Source organism: Lissotriton vulgaris, chromosome 2_1 (genome assembly GCF_964263255.1).
Source record: "Lissotriton vulgaris chromosome 2_1, aLisVul1.2, whole genome shotgun sequence".
NCBI classification, from domain to species: domain Eukaryota; kingdom Metazoa; phylum Chordata; class Amphibia; order Caudata; family Salamandridae; genus Lissotriton; species Lissotriton vulgaris.
The window spans coordinates 832271167-832293641 of NC_141687.1; the positions used below are offsets into that span (position 1 = coordinate 832271167).

At 46.4% G+C, this 22475-nt stretch overlaps 1 protein-coding gene across 4 annotated transcripts in view; it reads left to right on the top strand.

Annotated features, from left to right (window-relative positions):
- DIP2A (DIP2 acetate--CoA ligase A) overlaps positions 1 to 22475 on the top strand; it is a 964533-nt gene that overhangs the window by 923614 nt on the left and 18444 nt on the right. For all 4 annotated transcript variants that reach the window (XM_086956246.1, XM_086956248.1, XM_086956245.1 and 1 more), the window contains 2 exons: positions 7499 to 7673; positions 9141 to 9264. In XM_086956246.1, coding sequence (XP_086812372.1) covers positions 7499 to 7673; positions 9141 to 9264 — 299 coding nt within the window. The remainder of the gene's footprint in view (positions 1 to 7498; positions 7674 to 9140; positions 9265 to 22475) is intronic.

Below are 22475 nucleotides of genomic sequence, written 5' to 3' on the forward strand. Positions count from 1 at the left end.
AAGACTAACCTCCTGACAGAAGTGCTATGGCCGGTTGCTTCCTCTGCGGAGCCGCTGCTGCCCTTAAATGATGCGCTTTAAGATGTTCTTTTGAGCACCTGGTCCAGGCCCAACACAGGGGCTCCTGTGGATAGGAACGTGACCCGACGCCATCGCCCAGCCCCGGGTGACCCCATTTTCCTCTCCCAACAACCTATCCCTTAGAGCTTGGTTGTCCAAGCCTCTGCTTCCCCAAGCGCATTCTCTTCCGAACCTCCGGACAGGGAATCCAAGAAACTGGAGCAGTTTGGGAAGAAGATTTTCTCTTCCGCCAGTTGAGGGTTGCGGTCTGTGAACACTGCATGCCTCTTGGGCCGTTATTCCCACTCTGTGTGGGATACAGTGGCGCAGGTGCTGCCTCAGTGTCCGGAGGAGGCCCGGACGGTGCTATCGCTGAGGGGAGAGATTCAGCCAAGTTCACGATTCATTGTGGCCTTGACATGGCCGACTCGTTGGGCAGAGCGATTTCCATGACGGTGGCGCTAGTCTGTCACGCCTGGCTGAGAACCACTGGTTTTTCAGGGGATGTCCAGAACACACTGATGGACATGCCTTTTGATGGCACTTGCCTTCTTGGCGACTAGGCAGATAGTGCGTTGGAGCTACAGCCAAGTCCTTGGGCCTTTCGGCCACGTGCATCTGCTTATCGCTCCTTTCGTGGCCAAGGGAGGGGAGCCCAAACACGTTTGTTTCAAAGCCACAGGCCTACGCAGCAATAGTCTCACGCATGTGGGACCCGCCAAGGTGGGCCATGGGGCCAGCGGACGGGTCAGTCCACCACCTCCCCTACCACAACTGCCTCCAAACCTTAGCATACGCCAGTGGGCGGCAGGATTCGCCATCACCCCACCCCCCCACCCCCCCTCCACTGGCGCACCATCACTACAGACGGGTGAATTTTACAGATTGTCTGAAGGGGCTACTCCCTCCCCTTCGAGACCACCCCTCCAGCCATGCCACCTCAGTACCACCGCATGTAGGGGGATCACTTGGCACTTCTCCAGCAGGAAGTGGCGACCCTCTTGGCCAAGGTGGCCATTGAGCGCATTCCGATGCCAGAAGTAGGTCATGGTTATTACTCCCACTACTTCCTGGTTCCAAAGAAGGACAAGGGCCTGCGTCCTATTTTAGACCTTCGGAACGTCAATCGCTTCCTCCGGAAGGAGAAGTTCAAGATGCTCAGGTCTTGTCTGCCCTAGACCCGCAAGACTGTATGCTAGTGTTGGACTTGCAGGACGCTTATTTTCACCGTAGGCCATAAGCACTTTCAGTTCACCGTGCTCCCTTTTGGCCTTACCAGCGCACCTCGGGTGTTCACGAAAGTGATGGCAGTGGTCGCAGCTCATCTGGGCAGATCAGGGGTTTCAGTCTTCCCCTATCTCGAGGACTGGTTGTTGAAGGCGGGCTCGCCCCAGGCAGTCGTCTCCCACCTCCAGACTACGGGCGGGCTCGCCCCAGGCAGTCGTCTCCCACCTCCAGACTACGGCCGACCTCCTGCATTTGCTGGGCTTCTCCATCAATGTGCCAAAGTTGCACCAGATTCCCTCTCAGAAGCTCCTCTTCATCGGAGCGGTTCTGGACACGGCGCAGTTTCAGGTTTATCCTCCCGAACAGCGAGTCCAGGACATTCGGGCGATGACTCAGATCTTTCGGCCCTTGTCCTGGGTTTCGGTCAGGATGACCTTGAGGCTGCTGGGCCTCATGGCCTCCTGCATCCTGCTGACCAATCATGCAAGATGGCATATGTGGGCTCTGCAGTGGGACCTGAAGTTCCAGTGGGCGCAGCATCAAGGAGAGCGGTCCAAACACGTCCAGATCACGGATGGCACTGCACAACAGTTGCAGTGGTGGCTCACGAACCGGCATTGGGTCAGCGGCAGATCACTCTCCCTTCTCCAACAGGAGCACACAGTGGTGACAGATGCGTCCTTCCTGGGATGGGGCGGCCACATGGGAGAGGCGGAGATCAGAGGCCTCGGGTCTATGGAGGAGTCTAGGCTCTATATCAACCTTCTGAAGCTCCGGGCGATCCTACTTGAACTGAAGGCATTCCTTTCCTCTGTCTACGGGAAAATAGTGCAGGTGTTCACAGACAACACCACAGCCATGTGGTACTGCAACAAGCAAGGCTGGGTGGGGTCGTGGAACCTATGTCAAGAGGTTCTTTGCCTCTGGACATGGCTGGAACATCAAGGCATTTCCTTGGTGGTTCAACACTTGGCCGGTTCTTTGATGGCCATGGTGGACAAACTCAGCCGCAAGTGCATGATGGATTACGAATGACGTCTTCACTCGGAGGTGGCGCTAAGTCTCTTTCAACAGCGGGGAGAGCCTTGGTTAGATCTATTTGCCACCGAAGATAACGCGCAATGTCGGCAGTTCTGAGCTTTGGAATTTCCAAGGCGGCAACGCTTTTCGACACTAGTGGAGTTGCGGTCTATTGTACGCCTTTCCACCTATACCACTTCTACCCAGAGTGCTGAAGAAGATCAGGCGCGACCGGGCCCAAGTCATTCTTGTGGCCCTGGACTGGTCTCGAAGAGTTTGGTATCCCAGGCCACTCCGTATGAGCGTGGATGTTAGCAATTCTGTGCGTTGGGATTTTCAAGGCAGCACTCGCTAGGCGATGCTTTTCGTCGCGAGTGGAGTTGCGGTCTTCTATAGGCCTTTCCACCTGTACCACTTCTGTCCCGAGTACTGAAGGATGATCAAGCGTGACCAGGCCCAAGTCATTCTTGTAGCTCCGGACTGGGCACAAAGAGTCTGGTACTCTGAGCTTCTGCACATGGCCATCGATCCTCGGATCAGACTGGCCATTCGGGACTATCTTCTGTTGCAGCAGCAGAGGACGGTCCTCCAACCGAACATGTCCAGCCTCCACCTCCTTGCGCAGAGATTGAGCGGCGACAGTTGACAGCTTTTGACATTCCTCCCAAAGTCTGTAACAATATCTTGGCAGCCAGGCATCCCTCCACCAAAATGGTGTACGCCTGTAAATGAAACAAGTTTGTGGCATGGTGTGCTGCAAAGGCTGTACATCCCCTTTCTGCCCCTCTTTCAGGTTCTCCTGTTCCTCCTTTCTTTGTCCCAGAAGGGCTCTGCTCTGGGCACCTTGAAAGGCTATCTTTCGGCTATCTCGGCCTTTCTTCAGCTTCCTGATCAGCCACCTCTTTTCAAGTCCCCTATTGTAAATCGCTTCCTTAAAGGCATTACACACTTGTTTTCTCCAATTCCTTTCGTAATGCCTCAGTGCGACTTAAGCTTGGTTCTGACCTACCTGATGTGTGCTCCTTTCGAGCCGCTGCATAACTGTCCTCCATTACCTCTTCCCGCAGGGTGAGTGAGCTTCAGGCTCTTTCTACAAAACCTCCTTTCCTGACTGTTCTTCCGGACAAAGTTGTCCTTCGCACTAGGCCTTCTTTTCTTCCCAAAGTGGTTACCTCTTTCCACATAGGACAGACCATCACTTTGCCCACCTTCTTTCCACCTCCTTCCTCATCCTTCTAAAGAGGAGGAAAGGCTCCACCGTCTGGATCCAAAACGTGCACTTTCATTCTATCTGGATCGCACAAAACAATTCCGGGAGGATGATTAGCTCTTTGTTGGCTACTTGGACGCCAAGAAAGGTTGGGCTGTGCAAAAACGAACCAACTCTCGATGGGTCGTTCTTTGCATAAAAATCTACTACTCCTTAGCAAAAAAGGAGCCTCCAGTGGGGTTGCGCGCCCATTCCACCAGGGCGACGGCAGCCACTACTGCTTTGGGACATGGAGTCCACCTCAATGACATCTGCCAGGCAGCTATGTGGGCTTCATTGCACACGTTTTCCAAATACTAGTGCCTGGATAGCCAAGTCCGGTGAGACACCTTCTTTGGCTGTTCAGTTCTCCAGGACTTTCTGGTGTAAACTTGGTTCACAGACCCATCTCCAGGGTTGGCATTGCTGGGGTATCTATTCTAAGGTAAGGAATCCATAACTAATTGTCTCTTTCAGATGAACAAGTTACTTACCTTCTGTAACAATTTATCTGTAAGAGACATAGATTAGTTATGGATTCCTCACCGCCCCACCCATCCTCCCCGTTCTCCGAAAGAACTTCATGGGTAAGGGACTTTCTTTCATGGCCCTAGTTTTGTACACTAGTGGTCAGTGTCTTGCATGGCTCACGCTTCTGTCGTGGAATGTAGTGTAAAGAACTGACGTCAGCGTGCAGGGGTGGCGTCTAAGTAGATACCGCAGTGTCATTCATGCCAACGAAGAATGCAGAGTCGACCGATGCCACCCGCCAACGCGCAGGGTTACTGCTGAAGAAGAATTCTCTGGATTCAGTCTGACGCCTAGGGGTAATTCTAAGGTGAGGAATGCATAACTAATCCATGTCTCTTACAGATGTATCATTACCGAAGGTAAGTAACTTGTTCTTCATTACTGTATAGCTTGCTTAACTGTGTTTACTGGCTTAGTTGCAGAAATTACAAAATGGTGACCGAAGCTCTGCACATAACCAAAATCATTGTCATTCAATGGCAATCTCTTTATTTGACTATACCCCACGCTTTGAATATTTGTAACCCAAAACACTGTACTGCCCTAATGGCACGTTCCCACCCTATCACTAACTCACTAAGGTTTTCTTTTATAATAGGGTTTCATCATAATTTCACCCATCATTCTATCCTGTATGGCACTTCTCGTTTGAAATTTTCGAGGCGCAGTGAATAATAATGTTTGTTTAGAGCGCTGCTGCTCATTGGTTATTGCTCAGTGGGTGTGCTAGTGAGCCGGGAATAAAGATGGCTGTGTAATTGGGGTGCTCTGCAACCGCTGTCGGACGAGCGAGCACCCACACACAGGAGGCCCTGTGGCCCGGTTGTTGTCCTGCGCACAATACTTAAGAGTGCAATGCACTTACTTATTAGCAGCAAGCCACTAGGCAGCAATTGCCTGCCCGTGGTGTTTTATAAAGAGCATTGTTTATGGGGCACTGGCATATTGTGCCACCCTTAGAGTTCCTGTACCTTAACACACACACACACGCTGCCATTGCAGGCTGCATGTTTTGGTGCAGAGATAAGTGAAGGGTCGACCTGGCACACATTCCTGTGTTCCATGCCTGCAGTCCTCTGCCTACGGTATATGTAAGACACCCCTCTAGCTGGGTGCACTATACCACTGGTGAGGGTACAGTTGCATGAGCACTGCACACCTACAGTGTCTATGTACATTCATTGACATTGTAAGTGCAGTAAAGCCATAAAGAGTATATGGTCTGGGAGTTTGTCATTACGAAGTGCACAGCACCTTAATGGTGTTAGTGAATTCTGGGAAGTTTGGTATCAAACTTCTCAGCATAATAAATCCACACTGATCTCACTGTGGGCTTTAGTCTACAATGCACTCAGAGGGCATCTTAGAGATGCCTCCTGAAAAACGACCAGCCTCTAGTGGGTTCCCTGACTGGTACACACCAGCCTGCCACCTCGAGACATGTTTCTTGACCCCTGGGGTGGGAGCCTGTGCTCCCTGAGCCCAAAAACAAAGCCTTTCCTGGGCAGAGGAGGTCACACCTTCCCCCAGACCACGAAGAGCCATCTGTGGCAGAGGTGCTTCAAAGGCCTTGCTGCCTTTGTAACCCAACCCCTAGCTTCTCCTGCTATCAGGAGCAGGCCCTCTTCCTGTTTCCCCTCCTTTTCGGCGGGAAGACCAGCGGGAATAATTAGCACAACCCACTTATGCCAACCCCACTCTTCAGTGGCAACTCGCCAATCAGGATTAGGGATTGTGCCTACTCCCCCACAAGTCTTGAGGGGTCCACGAGTCTCGAGGTCAGTAGCCCATTGGCTACTGACCTCGAGACCCCCAAAACACCCCCTAAATACAGTATTTAGGGGGCTGCCCAGAACCAAGAAGACAGATTCCTGCAACCTACAAAGAAGGACAAAAGAAGACGACCATCAGAGGAGACTGCAGAGAAGAACTGAACCCATGGGAGAACTGACTGCCTTCAACAAAGACTGGATCTCCTGTGAACTGCAGCTCTGTTCAAAAGAAACTCCCAAGACAAACTCTGAGCCTGCTGAGGACAAAGAAACCTGACGCCTGGAACCACCACTGCACCTGACGCCTACGGCCCGAATACGGGTGGCCCTCTGGTCCCAGCAAGGTCCCCCAGCGCTCCAGAGCCTGAGTCTACTATGGGTTGGTCCCTCCAGGACTCCCCAACGTTGCCTGCAGCCTCTGCATGGAGCCTCCCCCACCACGAGTGGCCTGGTAAGGGGAAATCCGACATCAAAAGACACCCCTGTATCCAGCCATCCTGCGCCCTGTAGAAAAGAACCCAAGGTGCCCCTACGTCGCCGAGCCCTACAACTTACCTGCCCCTGCCCGGCTGTTGGTTTTTACCGGACGTCTTCCTGGACCGAGCCTGCAGTCAAAATCCAAAACCGGAAACTCCCATTGAAAACAACAGGGCACCCAACGCCAAATCAACACTCTGCACTCGGCCACCCTTCTGCCGCTGTGGGAGCACATTGTGTGCTAACTCGGATGTCCCTTTACCCTGAGCTAAAGCCTAGGAGCTTTGCTCCCACAACCTTGTGGCTTCGCGTGAGGAGCCATCAACCGGAGGCACCCTATCCCCCATTGGTTAACATAAGGGCCTCAGCACTCTGCACCTAGCCGCCCTAGTGCTGATGAGGGTGCTTTGAGTGTGCATCCTTGACACTGGGGGAACCCTGGTTCTAACCCCAGAAAGCCAGCTCCCTCAATCAAGTACTTACCTGTAAATCGATAAATTAATTTCCTCCCAAGGGATTGCATTGACTGCTTTTCTTTGTAGTTGGTTTGTATGAAACCTTGAAAAACTACAAATGTACAAAAACTGAATTACTTACCTTTTGTCCAGAAAATGTCCCAGTGTGATATCTAGGCATATCACACTGAGTAGCAAAAGTAACTTAAAAAGTAATCCAAAAAGTAACGTGTACTCTAATCTACAAAGTAACTGACAAGTAATTTTGATTATTGACTTGCCTGTAAATCAACCAACTGCATTTGAACCTGTATTCAACTGTATTTCACTGCATACATCTTGCAAAGTGTTATTTCACTTACCTAAACCAGACTTGGCTTTGTTCTAGAAATAAAATAACTAAATAATATTTTTATACAAACAAAATTGGTCTGAGTTCATTCTTGGAGTGTGTGACATCATTTCTTGCCTGAGTGTGTACAATAAATGCTTAACACTACCTTCTGATAAAGCTTTACTGCTCACCCACACTACCACAAATGGAGAGTAAGGTATTATATACTTTTACCTCTGCCTACCTATGTGGTTCCACTGGACTCTGTGCACACTATGCCTTACTTTGGTTGGGTATATACAGTGTCAGCTTCCTAGAAGATTGTACTGATGTTCTATTCCTGTCGACTCAAGTAGAGTTCTTCCTTTTTCAGATTTGGGTGAGTAGCCCTCACAATGCTACAGGATACCATACCGTCTATGGAGAAGAAGCACTACATGCAGACCACTTCAATGCCAGGCTGAGCTTTGGGGACACACAGACAGTCTGGGCCCGCACAGGTTACCTGGGCTTCCTCCGCAGGACAGAACTGACTGATGCCAGTGGAGGTAAGAAGATTTTGAAGTCCATTAAACTGGAAATCAGAAATGTATGGAACTTAAATGGGTTCATGTGACAAGCAGTGGGAACAATCACTGTACAGATCACAAGACCTATGGTAGCAATCACTGTATGGAACACCACAGCAATAAGATCAATCAGTGTCAGAACTTCTTTGGCACAGAAGCTTGGACCAGCCACCATAATGAACACAACAGAGCTTTGGCATCAGCTGGTGTGCAGACCAGAACAGGGATGAGTGTGAAATCAATATACAAAGCAAACTAGAGCCATTTTATGAATCCCTGTGCAGACTACTAGAGATGCCATGGCATTAATTGCTATACCTTTGATCCACCAGAAGCATAGGAATAATCACCATGCAGAAAATTAATGTGCTGGACACAAACCCAGAGCATATATCTCTGTACAGATCAAGGGTCAACACCTGTAAAGAAGAAACACACCAGATCTCAGGGGTTGATCATTCTGAACAGTCACTGTGTAGAACATGTACAGCCATGCAATAAATCACATGACGGTGCACACTAGATCTGTACTACTGCATGAATCTCTGAATGGAACACCAGAGAAGAGGAATCCACAATATATAGAAAACACACCAGAGCTATGGGATCAGACCTCGTACAAAAGACAAACGGCAGCTTTTGAATTATTCACTGTACAGGAGACAAGCTGAGGCTGTTGGTTCAATCACTACAGAACATGTACCCAGGACCAAACACACCAGTTATAGGATCACTTTCTGTCCACAGTACATCCCAGAGACTTGGGATCAGTCACTGTATAGAAAAGTTCCAAGAAATCAGTCACTGCACAATAAACACATGCCGGTTGAATCACTCTGTTCAGAATACTTGATCGACCATTGTACAGAAAACAGATCAGAGCTATGGGCTTGATCACATATAAAATTGAAACCCTATAGAGAAAATCTACAGTAATGCAGTCAGTGTAGAGAAAACTCAATAGAGCCATGAAAAACACATTCTGTACAGAATAAAACAGAGATCAGAAACCCATCAGTGTACAGAACACACACTAGAGTTATTAAATCAATCACTATACTAAAAAGCACATGCACACTATGTGATCAGTCACTCCACAGAACACTAGAGACAAGAGATCATTGGCTGTATAGAATATACAGAAGATGGTCATTCAGTCTCTGTACTGGGTTCTCACCAGACTTGTGGGACCAGTAACTGCAGAGAACAAACACCAGAGCCCTGAGATCCATCAGTGTGCAGAGCAGATGCTGGAGCTTTGTGATCAGTTACAACACTTATCAGACTGTAAACACATCCGCAATTACTATAGAATGAAGCACAGGCAGTACAGTGGAAGAAGTACATCATCTTGCTGACATTTATTGCCGTGTACCATTAATATATTTATCTCAGTGTAACAATAGTATGTTTGTGGAGACTGGCAATGTATATATTTCTTTCCAGAGAGACATGATGCTTTGTATGTGGTGGGATCATTGGATGAAACACTGGAGCTGAGAGGCATGCGTTATCACCCCATCGACATTGAGACATCAGTGATCCGCTCGCACAAGAGCATTGCAGAATGGTGAGTGCCCCGCATTTAACCATAGTTTATTCAAGACAGCTTTCCACATTGTTCATCTTAAACATTCCTATGAATTTGAATCTAGCTCTGCACAGTATTCTTATTCTGTTAGCTGCAGGCTTGCTCTCTCTCACTGCTCTTTTTGTTGTGTCTGACTGGATTCTGCAACGGTGTATCCCTCTTTTCTTGAATCTCTTTTCCAATTTGCTTGAAGACCTACATTTTCCATGTTATTTCTTTTGCCCATGCAAAGGTTTTGTTTGAATGTTCTTCAGGTTTGCAGTAGTCCGCCCCAGAAATTCTTTATGTAGCAGCACACTTTAGTAGTACATCCATACTTGGGCCCTATTACACTACAGCAACACTAAATGAGCACAGTCCGCTCCAGCCTTTGTAGCTAAGCCAGATTTTCAGCACATCAGTTTGAAATGCTCTTGCCAGTATCATAGTTTCTTTGTCCATTTTCACTTTTCTTCACAACTGCGGTACATTGTTTTTTTGCCTTGCTAAACAAGATATTGCTTTTTTTCATTTGTGCGCACTGTCAGACACTTCTGGCACCCACGGTATTCCTGGCCTACTGCCACTGGCATAATTCTGAGACCTGATGCTTATCTGCTTAATGTCCTCACTGTAAAATGAAAAAGCTGCAGAGAAATACTAACTGCACATTTCTGAAATGCTGCAGTCTCTTGGGCTGCTAGAAGGAAAGTTACTTGCCTGTAGGAATATTATTTTTTCACATTGAAACACGTCCATAATGTCTATTTATTTTTTGTACCAGTTCAGTGGTCCAGATTTAGAGCTGCCCCACATTGTTTAGCCACTGTATTCTCAACAAGGTGTTTTGAATTTTGGACTTTCATGCGCCTACATCCCTCATTATCTCATTTAGAGTTTGGAGGGAACTGAACATCCTCAAATTTCTGGAGGAAACTCTAAATTTGGAGCAGAATCCACCACCAACCATAGGATAGTATTGTAGAATTAAATTTAGCCGATGGATTCTACTCTGTATTTAGTGTTTGTTCAAGAATTCGGAAGATTTTTGGTTCCCTCCCAAATCTAAATGAGGCTCAGAATCATCTTTTTTTCAAGCTATTAATTAAGATAGTAGTTTATTCTAAACCTTCCTTTGGTTTTTGGCAGCAATGTTTTTGACACTAAAAAGTTTCAGCATATTGGTGCAATGGAATTAACAGTGTTCGATATATTTTTTTTTTTTATAAAGGTGTACTTTTTTATCGTCAACTAAAAAGATTCAGTCTGGGTCTGTCCCCAGTCACTCCTGATTGCTTACGACTGTGGCACCTTTTGTGCTGAAATATTCAACCTTCTTTTACTTACACATTCTGTGCAAGGTTTAGGCAAGCTACTATCTAATCAATTACTCTTTTGTATTTAATTGGTCAAAAGTGATAAGTTCCCTGTTTTTTTTATATATATTTTAATTTTGCTGTCTCTTCTTAATGATAGGATATGTCCATGTCTGTCACTCTCCAAAGAAGCTTTCTGTATTTGTTTCTTTACTTTTGAGCGGCGTAATGTGGATTTAATGCCAGCATTTGTATAACAGACTTCTACCATTGAAAAGGAAAGGCACATGTTCACTATTATCATAGTAAATAACAATATAGAAATGATAAATAAAAACTGATTAAAAAGAGTGCAATTGAAAAAAAATGGGTCAAAAGATCATTTAATCTTAATCTAAAAGCGTGTTCTGGACTAGACACTTTCTCTGAACCTCGCACATACCTTTCTTTCTCGAACAATGCATCTCAGACCAAGTTCTTGTTCTGACTCAGCCAGCAGAAGATTTTGGCTAGGAGAACCTGCATCCCCCTGCTCCTAACTAACTTAGAATAAAAAAAAACAAAGGAACTCGCTTTTCTCCTACCAATTTGTTTTTACCATTATTCACTCACCATTCTTTTACTGTTCCACCACTAGCCACCTTTCACTCTCGCACTACCCCACTTTCAAGCCTGTGACAAGAACACAAAACCTGGTTCTCCCTTTGGAGACATGAATAAGTGTGCACTCACATACCATATCATTACCCTTGAAATTTGACGTCTTGTTTCTATCATCACAATATTTTGTTTGTTTTTGTTGCATTCTGGAAACTTGTTCTCTGACGTCATCTGACATTTTTTCTTGTCCAGACTGTAGGAGAGTAGGGTCTGCAATCCTATGATCACCCGGATTTTTTGCTTTTGTTTCACTGGTTTACGACTTTCTCTGGCTGTGGGCCTGCTAATCAGACCCACAGCCTGGCTGTTCTCTTTCTAAATCACGAGATGTACCCTAGGTGCATTTGCCAATTGGTACTGGGCCGCCTTATCAGACCCCGTAACGCAGGGCATAGGTGTACCCAGGGCCGCCAGGGGCTGCAGCATGTATTATGCCACCCCTGGCTGGCCTCTTAAATTTGACACAACTGGCTGCACGACAGCTGGGGCGAAGACGTGTAACCACCCTTCGCTTTAGATATAGTAGCTCTATATCTAACCATACCATGGACACCCGAGTTCCTATCAGTCACTCCTATGGCAGGCCTTAACAATCCTGAAGGCAGAGTGCGTGGGCTCGTGTGAGCTAGGTTCAGGCCCGAGCCGAGCCCGGTTGCAGCTTGCGGAATCAAGACCCAATGGCTGTTCCATGATAACGCGTACCACATCGGTAACTTCGGTGTCGCGTTATCAAGACATGTCGAGTAAGGTGTCATACGAATCGGGATGCTGCCCTCTCACCAACCCTGGCGACGAGGTTAACATTCCGCCCTTCTAGAGGGACACGACATGTACGTAACTGTGAACCCCGGTTAAAGTTAACTGAAGCCTCAGCTCCACAAAATGGATGCTGCCACCACAGACACAAGTCTGACCTCCTGCTGCTGGGAGTCCTTCCAGCGAGGAGCACTTGGACAAAGGGTTTCCTGTCGAGGGCGCTGTTCGCACCGTCCCAGACAGGGTTTGTGTATTCTGGGTAGGTAGGGCTTTGGCGAGAAGGTGACTGCGGAGTGGCACCCCGGTGCTCACTACGCATCTGCCGGTTAGAACCAGTTCCAGGGGCGACAGCCCTGGCCTGGGGAAAGTCCGGCAGGGGAGAGGGGCGTAACTACACCCCTTCCTGGTCCCACCCTTAGGGCAGGACCTAGTCATGTACCCACCCCTTCCTTTAGGATAAAGACCGGAGCGGGGACCCTTCCAAATTAGATCATCTTTGAATCAAGAACTACTTTCTACGAAAGGACACTCAAGACTCTTCTCAAGATTTCTCCCTTGTGACTAAGGAGTAGTCACCCTGCATCAGCAGGCACCATCTAAGAACTCTGCGGTTTGCTGCAAGTCCTTCCTCAAGGATCCGACGGCCCAGCTTGACGAGAACCGGCTTCCCTGGCACCTCTGACCTCTACCCACGTCATCAGCTCAGCTGTGATCTGTGGGTGCGACGAGACCTCGAGGGACCGGCCATCATCAGAACCTGCACGCTCTTAAAAACCAGCACGACCATCGAGGTAACTCTCTGGTGAGTGCTCTGGGGTCCGAGAAACCCCGACCCTGAGCCGCTCTAGCACCGAAGTGCAGTCTCCCAGCATCTCCACGATCTGCGTGGGGCCCTTCTGCTCGCTGCTCAGCACGTTGTCTGGTCACTCGCCGCTGGCTTGTGCCCTTCTGTGACGACATCCGAGAATCATCACTGCTGGTCTGGTTGCTCCAGACTGGCCCTTGCTTCCATCTTTGCGAGAAGCACCCCGGACCCTCCTGGTCCACTCAAGACGCCATCTTAGGCCCACCACGTGGCCCTGAGATCTGCCAAGGCTTGTTGCCCCATCCTGGGCCCAGCGACGCCGACAGCATCATCCTTCGTGGGACAGCTCGCACCTCCACCGTGGTCGCCGACAACGCCTCCTGGTCCGTGAGACTGCAGAGCCTAGCGTCGCCCACTCACCTAGTCGAGGTGACGGCCAACCGGTGCCTTCCTGGTACCCTCTGACTACTGGCTAGTAGTACGAACTTGGTCCCCTCTGCTTTCAGGTTTCATCAATCTCCGATCCAGGCTTGGATCTCTACGAACTATTCAGCACTGGTCGCCGGCCAGCAACTCCTTTCTTCCGGCTCCTGGCTCGTCAGCGAAGACCCCGACGCCTGTAAGACTTGTGCAGCCGCAGCCCTCGTGGCTAGGTAACTCGGCATTTCGGTGCCTGCATAGCCTCCTTACTCTAGGGTCCCGAGTCCCTCGCTTCCGACTTGCCTTATCGGGTCCGCCCGAGACCTTAACCTTTCCGTGTCCTCGGACACTTGTTTTTAAACTGTGCACTTGAAGTATTTGCTAAAGAGATTTGGTCTGTGCTTAGTACCCTGTCCTCATAAAGAGTACAGGGCTGTTGTGATTCTTAATAAATATCCTGTTTATTTTCATAACACTTGTGTGGTGTCCTTTCACTGGGTATTCAAGGGGTACATGTGTGGTAAACAGCTGGCTTAACACGCCCTCTCGAGTCTTTAGCCTTAGACTGCTCGTATCCACGCTACTAGGATAGCTGGTCTATAGGTTGACTTACAACCAAACACCATAAGGGTCGTTGGAACGATACATAGCGGTCGCTAGAATAGCGAACGTTGCATATCGGGCCAACTTCTCACACAGACCTTACCCATTTATTCATCCATGCAGGTCAAAAACATGTGGTAGCCCTTCTCCCAAGCAACAATTCAATTTAATACCAATTTCTTTCCCAAGGTCCAGTGGGTAATTCGATGGGACACAAGGAAGGAGTCCTTAATTTCATAAGCTTGTCACAGCTGGAACAGATCACGCATTTTTTGACCACTTGAGCTATTTCACGATCCTTAGCAGGACACCAGAAAGACAACCTCACACACCTTTTAGTCATAGTATCCTTTAACTGATCTTCATTGGTACCCACAATGATGGTATTTCTCAAAGCAATGGGCAAAACAAACTTGTCAGTCCTTAATAGCAAACCATCCTCCCCTGATCTCTCCTCTGCTACCTTGACGAATGTCTTCATGTCAAAATCAAGATTTCTCTCATTTGGCCAACCTGTCCCAATATATTTAACCGCATGCGCGCTAGCGGAATTCCGCTCCTGCGCTGACTTTTTCAAAAACGCACTTTACGTGACGAGCTGGGCTCGTCATCAGCGTGCGAGCGGGCTACGCCATGACGAGCCCAGCTCGTCATCAGCGTCGAAGGGGTTAATGACCAGGCCTAAAGCGACTTCCACCAATCCTGCTCCGTAAAAGCTCCAACTAAGGGTAAATCAACAGGTGCCACAATGCAATTCTCTGTCTTCCTCACAACTCAATTCCTTGTCATCCTCTACCCAATCTGATAAACGTGATGAGAAATCAGCACAACCATTTTTCACACCTGGAATGTATTCCGGTGCAAAGTCAAATTGAAACAATTTAGTCGAGAGTTGTGTGATGCTTGGTGTAAAACATTTGGAATTCTTCCTACTCTGGATGTAGATCAAGGGTTTATGATCGGTCTGAATCACAAAGTATTTGCCCAACACTTATTTCCCAGCCACCAGGCTAACAACTCCTTCTCAATCACAGAGTATTGTTTTCTGTGTCCGACAAAACTGGAGATGCAAAGTCCAGTATTCTGAATTTGAGAATCTTTTAACTGGCTGAGCCCTGCACCCAACCCCGCATTGCTTGCATCAGCAGTAAAGACACATTGGAACTCTGGATCATAATTCTTTGAGACTCCGGGTGATGTCAATTGCTCTTTCACCCACTCAAACACTTCTTGATGCTATGTGTGCCACTCAAACGCAACTTCTCTCCGTAATGTATTCGACAATAGCCTCCATTTTGTTGCATAATTTTGTACAAATTTCAAGAGAGAGGGTACCCCACTTTCACCAGGGAACAGGGCACAATGACAACAAGTCAGAGGGAAATCCCTGGAAAACGCTAGTTGGACTCATATATCAATACCATTACAGATACAATTGAACATTTTAAATAGCAGGACACTATGATTCACTGTACTATGGAGTGAAGTTTAGTAATAATTTCCACAGAAAAGTAGGATTCGTTAACAATCTCCTTTTAATAAAAGTTCATACATTGAACAATAAAAAAGCATAACAATTAAAATTAAAAATTTCAAAGATCTATTCCTTGAACAGTTAAAATGCATGAAATCAATATCTTAAATACACAGACAATATAGCAAATAAGAATTACACGGCAAAGAAATACATGCATGACACATTTACAATTCATAAACAGTTAGAAATACACAACACACTACAAAGTAATAAACCCCTATTGTGACTGTGGCACCTGGATATTTTTACCACTATTGATGTCTAGATCCAAAGGCCTAGGATTATATTCACTATCGTAGACAACTGTGACATAGATACATGTACATCCAGTGTGTACTAGGCTTCACTTGGATTCTTTACTTAAAGTTGCGTCGACGCGTTTCGGTGCAATACATTTAGTTCTGTGGCACCTTCCTCAGGACTTCTTGTTAGGGGTCAAAAGGATTTCAGATTTTGTTTTCTCTGTTTAGGGAGAAGAGTAGTATGTCAATATCTGCTCTTTTATTTAGATTGTGCACTATTCACAGTTTCAAAGTTAACACTTTAGCTTAAGTTTTTCCTTTGCAGGGCCTTGCGTATGCCAACACGGTACATTCAGTACAAACCTAGAATAAACTCGCATTAGCCAAGAATTGACTTAAAACTATGCTTGTCAACCTAGTGATTTAGCCTGATTAATACTCTCCGCTAGGCCAGGTTTAGCCTCAAATCCCTGACTGGCAATTAAGTGTTTCACATATTCCACTTTGTCTGTGGGGAAACCACATTTATCTATCCTGAGTACAACCCCTCGTGTTTGAAATCTGTTCAACACCTTGTCTGTTTTGGCCATAGATCATGACATCATCCTGGAATATAGATATTCCATTTATACCTCTGTGCATGTTAACCGTAACTCTCTGAAATACAGAGGCTGCCGAAGCCACCCCAAATGGCATGCTGCATTACTGGTACATTCCCAAAGGGGACACAAATGTTGTAAGATGCTTAGACTTCTCAGCCAATTCTATCTAGGCTGATGGTAAGTCCAGCTTGGAAAAAACGTTGGCCTCTTTCAATCCTGCCAACAGTACTGAGATGTTGGACAATGGATGCGAGTCTACCCTTATCTCTCTATTTAAAAAGCGAAGGTCCACACGCACCCTCAACTCCCCATTGTGCTTGCGAACCACTACCCTGGGTGTCAACCACAGTGAAGACTCAATTGGTTCGATTATACCCCTTTTGCACAGCATGTCTAGCTCCTTCTCTAGATCTTTGGAAATATTAAAAGACACACTTCCAAGCTTATTCTTGACAGGCCTGGCCCCCACCTACATATAATGATCTTGTGTTTGAACCCCAATAGCCTCACCAACTCACCAGGGAAAACATATAGGTATATGTTCATAATATTTTATAGTTCTGGATCATCTCTAATGGCTAATACCTGCTCTTTAGTTCTTTGTTTCCAAATCATGCCAAGCCCCTGGTGGAACACCCCCTCTCCTCCAAGATAGTATACACCTGCTGTTTGGGATACATTTGTGTCTTGATGTTCCATGTACCAGGTGGATCCCCTTTCTGTGTCCTTGTCAGATTTGTTACTGTTTGTTATTTTGTTAGTCAGGCAAAACCTTGGTCTGGGCACTGTTAAAGATTATGTATCTGCTTTTCTGCGACTGCCGGACCAACCCTCTTTGTTCAAGTCACCTGTTTCTGAAGGGTTTACATCAGTGATTCGCAAACTTTTCACTCCTGAGGACCCCCATTGAGTCACTACTGGAAGCCGGGGACCCGCAAGCAATTTGTATGATTTAAATTTCAAACATTAAAACTGTAATTCGGAAAAAATAAGCACACTTGTGTGCACATCTAACAACAGCTAGACTTGAATTACTAAAGTTGTTAGTATTTTTATTTTAAAAATATTTTTAAAAATCAAAAAATCTTGAGAAGGTTGGTGCTGCATCTCATGGCTAACTGTTCATTGTTTGGTTGCATTTCGCTGCCCAAGCATCCTCCTCCTGCCAAGGATGGACTGCAAACCTAAAGCCGCTCTGGCAAATGTTGTCAGATCAGTCCCTGTACAGTGCACACCAAGTGCAGCGAGTGAGCCTAACCAATACAAAGGGGGCTTTGGGGGACTCTCCTCCAAGAAAAAAGGGAGGAAATGGTGCATTTTACAACACATTTGACATTATATATTGAATTGTATTAGCTTTTAAAGCATAGTAAATAATGACCTTACTAGGCACCAGGATTCAACAATCTTCAATGATTGACAATCTTCAACAACTCCCTCACTACTAGCCTCCAATAGTGCCTCTCATCTCTCCATAGCCCCACTGTCACATGTATTTAATTTATTTCAAAGCACCTCTCATACCACTGTAGGGTGTCAGAGCACTTTACATCACTCACCTACAGAGACAATGAATCATACATGTGTAGATCAGTGAATAGAAAATGTTACATAAGGCAAAGGGGACTACAAGGTGTAGGATTCACTTGTCATCCATACTTGTAGGCATTTTTTAAGAGGGCTTGGTCTGGAGAAGCACAAACTAGGATTCAGAATATAACACAGGGGTTAGCGTTAACCCCTGTGGATTTATTTCTACCAAACAAACCTTTTCTGCAGCATAGGGATAATGAAAGACTGGGAAAAAGCATAACTTACTAACTTGTACCATGCAGTTTGCTTGCAGCTCTTTGATGACGGTGTATAGCTCACTGTGATAGATTACGATTGGAACTTGTGAACTGCACAATAACAAAATATTCTCTGTGGCAAAAGCAGAAACCCACTGAGCTATGCACAAAATAAAATACTTTTTTTAATGCATGTTAGACATTCTTTGCAGCAGGCATATTAACCATCTGCACTTCCTTAGATGAGTCAAAGCTGCCACTGGACAAAACCCCCATCTCTCTCCAGCATGTACATTAATCACCGGAGTAATCTTGACACTTTTATTGCTGCCCAAAAACTGCTGATTATGAAAGGAATTTTGCAGTGCTTTTAAAACTGCTGCCTACGGACCCCCTGGGAATGTGTCACGGACCCCAGTTTGGGAATCACTGGTTTACAGCATTTCTTTTTTCGCTCTCCATTTGTTATGCCACAGTGCGATCTCAATTTAGTCTAGACATTGTTGAAGAGTGCTTGCACAGTTAACCTTTGTGGCTGTTAACTCTAGAAAAAACAAAAAAACAAACGTTCTTTCTTGTAGCCATTACATTGACCAGGAAGGACAACCAGCTTCAAGCTCCGTTTGTTAGTCCTCCATACACCAGCTTCTACCCAGATTAACTAGTCCTCTAGATACATGCCTCTATTCTGCCAGATGTGGGCACTCCTTTTCATGAAGGCCTGAACATAACACTGCCCAATTTTTTGGCTCTACCTTCTATGGATAAGGAGAAATTCCATAATTTGGACCCAAAAAGAGCCCTCATTTTTTATACTGATCGCACCAAAGATCACCCAGTGAACCATCAACTCCTTATTGTGTTGTGGAGTCCAGTTTCTGTACCTGCCCCCTAAGATTCCAACTCAGGATAATAGATGTCTCCAGTAGACCCGGGACTAGGGTCTAGAGACCGGGAAAACACCCATGGCTGCGAAATAACACACTCCCCTCACACATAGAGGAACTTCCCCCTGGAGATTCACCTTGAAAGGAGCTAGACATCAATGCTGAGGAATGGCCCCTAGAGCGACACGCCTTGCCTAACATGCCGGAGCTGTAAAGAACAGCACTTGGAACTACCAACAGGAGTTGAAGACATTCAACACCAAAAGACAGTTTCAAAATCTGATAAGCCTCGTGGATGAAACAATTGCAGTGAGTCACCTATGCCCTAACTGTCTAAGCCTGCTTTAAAATGGAAAACTACTTTGACCCTGAGCATGTAATCAGCAGATCCACGGACCTTACCGCAGGCAGATGGGAAGCAGAGGGCAATTTACTTTGACATATTGACAGATCATAGTGTTGCTTGAACTCTACAGTCTACACAGCCAGGCCAAAGAAAGTACAGATTTACTTACTTTTGAAGAGCCCAATTTAGAAGAAATGAATGCTATTCTAAATAAGAAAAGTAAGGCTGATGCAGTCCCATCTGGTTGTCCTTCACTGACCTTCCCATCGCACGACATCCATTGTGCACATTTTGACTTGGACGCAAAATCCACAATAAACCCAATGCCACTATATGAGGACACAGGACCCACTGAGCAGCAACAGGGTACAAGGGACAATTCTTCTGTGTGTGCAGGATGACTCTTCCCTTGAGCCATATCTAGTCAAAGTTTTGTCACATGTTGATACATCTGCTGATCGTATAGTAATACCATCGCAGCACCTCATCACAACGTTCAGCTGCACGAAGAGGAGTATGACTGCCTAAAAGACATAACGTATTAGAGAATTTTTGCCAATGATGAAGTGTTCAGTGGAAAATTTCAAAGACCCTGTTAAAGTCAAGGGAGTAACTCCAAGAGTGGGGAGACGATAAAAAAACTAGCTCCACATAATCTTATTTTCATTAGTGGTCCTGTGCCACCCGATTTATTTGTGGTCCATACTGCAAGAAAATGCGCACTAATACAGTGAACAGGAGATGCATCCCAACAGACAACTAAAGAAGATTGACATTCCTGGTATGCATGTCAGTAAGGGGCGACATGGCGTGGTCTATTGAGATTCAATGGCCTTCCTCTCAAGTTATAACTGGTATCAACGTGAAGAAGTGAAGATTTAATGCCACATCTCCCACAAACATACAGAGAGTGAAGAAAATAATTGATGAGGGCAAAACCTATCCTACACCAACATTTGTTGCAACACCATTGTCTTGCTAAGACAACATTCTGGCTTTGAATTGTTGCAGACAATAAAGATACAAACACAGTGAATGTCATGCATGTCCTCTGACATCAACAAAGTACTGGATTTCATAGACAACAGTCATGAGAAGCACAAAACCCAGGATATAGTCTACTATAGTACTAGTAGGCAGATCAACCAAAAGCAATCCTTCCAAGAGGGAGAACAATCAAGCAGACAGCCACAGTACTCAAGATGGGTTTTTATGGCAAGTTAGAGGCACCTCCACCTTCATACAATGGCCACTGTTTCATTTCTCCACTCACAAAACATTTAGTGGGGGAAAATGAGGTTATTCCTTCCTCAGCGGAAGGAGATGACCTCAGATCGGTGTTATCCACTGTCACCCGATAAAAATGATTGGAGTTTCACACCATCTATCCAAATCTGCCTGATCCTCACAAAATAAAAAAAGGATCATCTCATCCTTTCAGAAGAGGGGGCAGGGTTCTCTTACAAAAAGGGGCTAGTGAGATAATGCCAACACATGAAAAGGGTCAAGTAGAGCACTCTTTCTATTTCCGAATCCACATCACATCAATCGCAATCACTTCAAAATTGTAACCCTCCAAATGTCATCCCTCTACTGACAACTTGAAAGATCCATACTTTCACCTCGCCATTCATCAAGCACATTTACAGTACTTGAAGTTTGTGGTAAGTGGAGTTCATTATGAATTCATAGTCCTGGCTTTTGGAGTAGTGACCGCTCAGTGTAGGAAGCTGGCTCTTCATATAGTGGGCAAAAAAGAGGTAAACTGTTAAGAATCCAAGCAAACCCCAAATCAGTTTACAGGCAAACCCCGATCAGTTGATAGAGGCACAAAAGACACCCCCAAATGTTTCTTTTGTGTTAGTGTGGGTGAGCAGTTAGGCATATCAGAGGGTAGTGCTAAGCATTTATTGCACACACAGACCGTTCATGAGAGACACATTAATTAAAGAAATCCGACACCAAGTTATAAAAATAATTTGTACATTTATATGAATTTAGATACAAAGATCATCAGAATCAGGTACGTACTTTTCGAGTTTTATTTATACAGTTTTTAAAAGTTGGCAGTTTCATTTTTGGGAGCGGTAATGTTATCCTATTGAGGAAAAACATGTACTACATTCAAACACTTAACAGCGACTTACGGGACTGTTCTCGACTTAACGTGAGTATGCGGCAAGGTCTAAAGCCACACCACAGGTCACTTCAGTGTGTTCCATCCGGTCAGAAAGAGGCTGCTAGCTGGGACTGGGGGACCAGTCCGGTGGAACCCTCGGGGTCCTCGACCCTTGAGATCCTCGGGCACGTAGGGACGTATTTGGTCCACTTCTCCTCAGACTGTTGGGCTCGGTGCAGTGGTGTCTCTTGGCATCAGGTTTGGTGCCAGCCACTTGTGGTTGGAGGGGGCCTACTAAAAGAGGCAATGACGAAGTCCAGCCTTGGCAAACCTAAGGGTTGTTTTAGCTCCTGTGGGTCTGGGGACCCCGTTGGCACTGTCATCTCCTTTGGACTTCGGCTGTGGAGCGCAGGTGCATAGGTACCCTGAGGTGTCTCGTAGTGGCGGTCAAAGACTCAATGCTTGTGTTTGGTTTCTGCAGAAGGGGAAAAACAGTACAGTTGGGCCACTCTCATTGTGGGTCTCACTGTCCGTGAAGTCCCTCAATTTGCAGGTTGGTTTTCCATGGTGTTGGTGTATGGACTGGACACAACAAGCCTTGGGTTATGCAAGGGGTCCAGTACCCCATGAATTGTTGTGCGGCTCTTGTTGGTCCTGGCAATGCCGCACTTGGAGGGAGAATGGATCTGACCTGTAGGAGCATAGCTACCACTACCTGGGCAGCTGCCCTGTCGGTAGTCCCCATAGGCTGCAGGTCGGTTTACTGGGCATTGCTTCTTTGGTGCCTGCCGCTGCAGGGGAATAGCTCCTCTGCTCCAAGGGATTTTCTTTCAAAATTGGCAGAGCACTGGCAGCCTTCTGGATTTCTAGGAGTCTGCACAGTAGCAGGACGAGTCAGTTGTTCCACGAGGGTCGGGTGCCGCAGGCAGACTGGCAGGGTTGGTGCCAAGTCGGGCGCACTCCTCCGTTCTCGGGTCAACAGTGTTCTTTGTCCGCTCCTTTTTTTGTGTCCGTCAAAATCTTTTGTGGTATCAGGGGTCCCCTATATACTCAATTTAGGGTCATTAAGGGGAGTGAGGGCTAGTAGCCAATGGGTTACTTACTCATAGGGTCACTACACCCACTAGA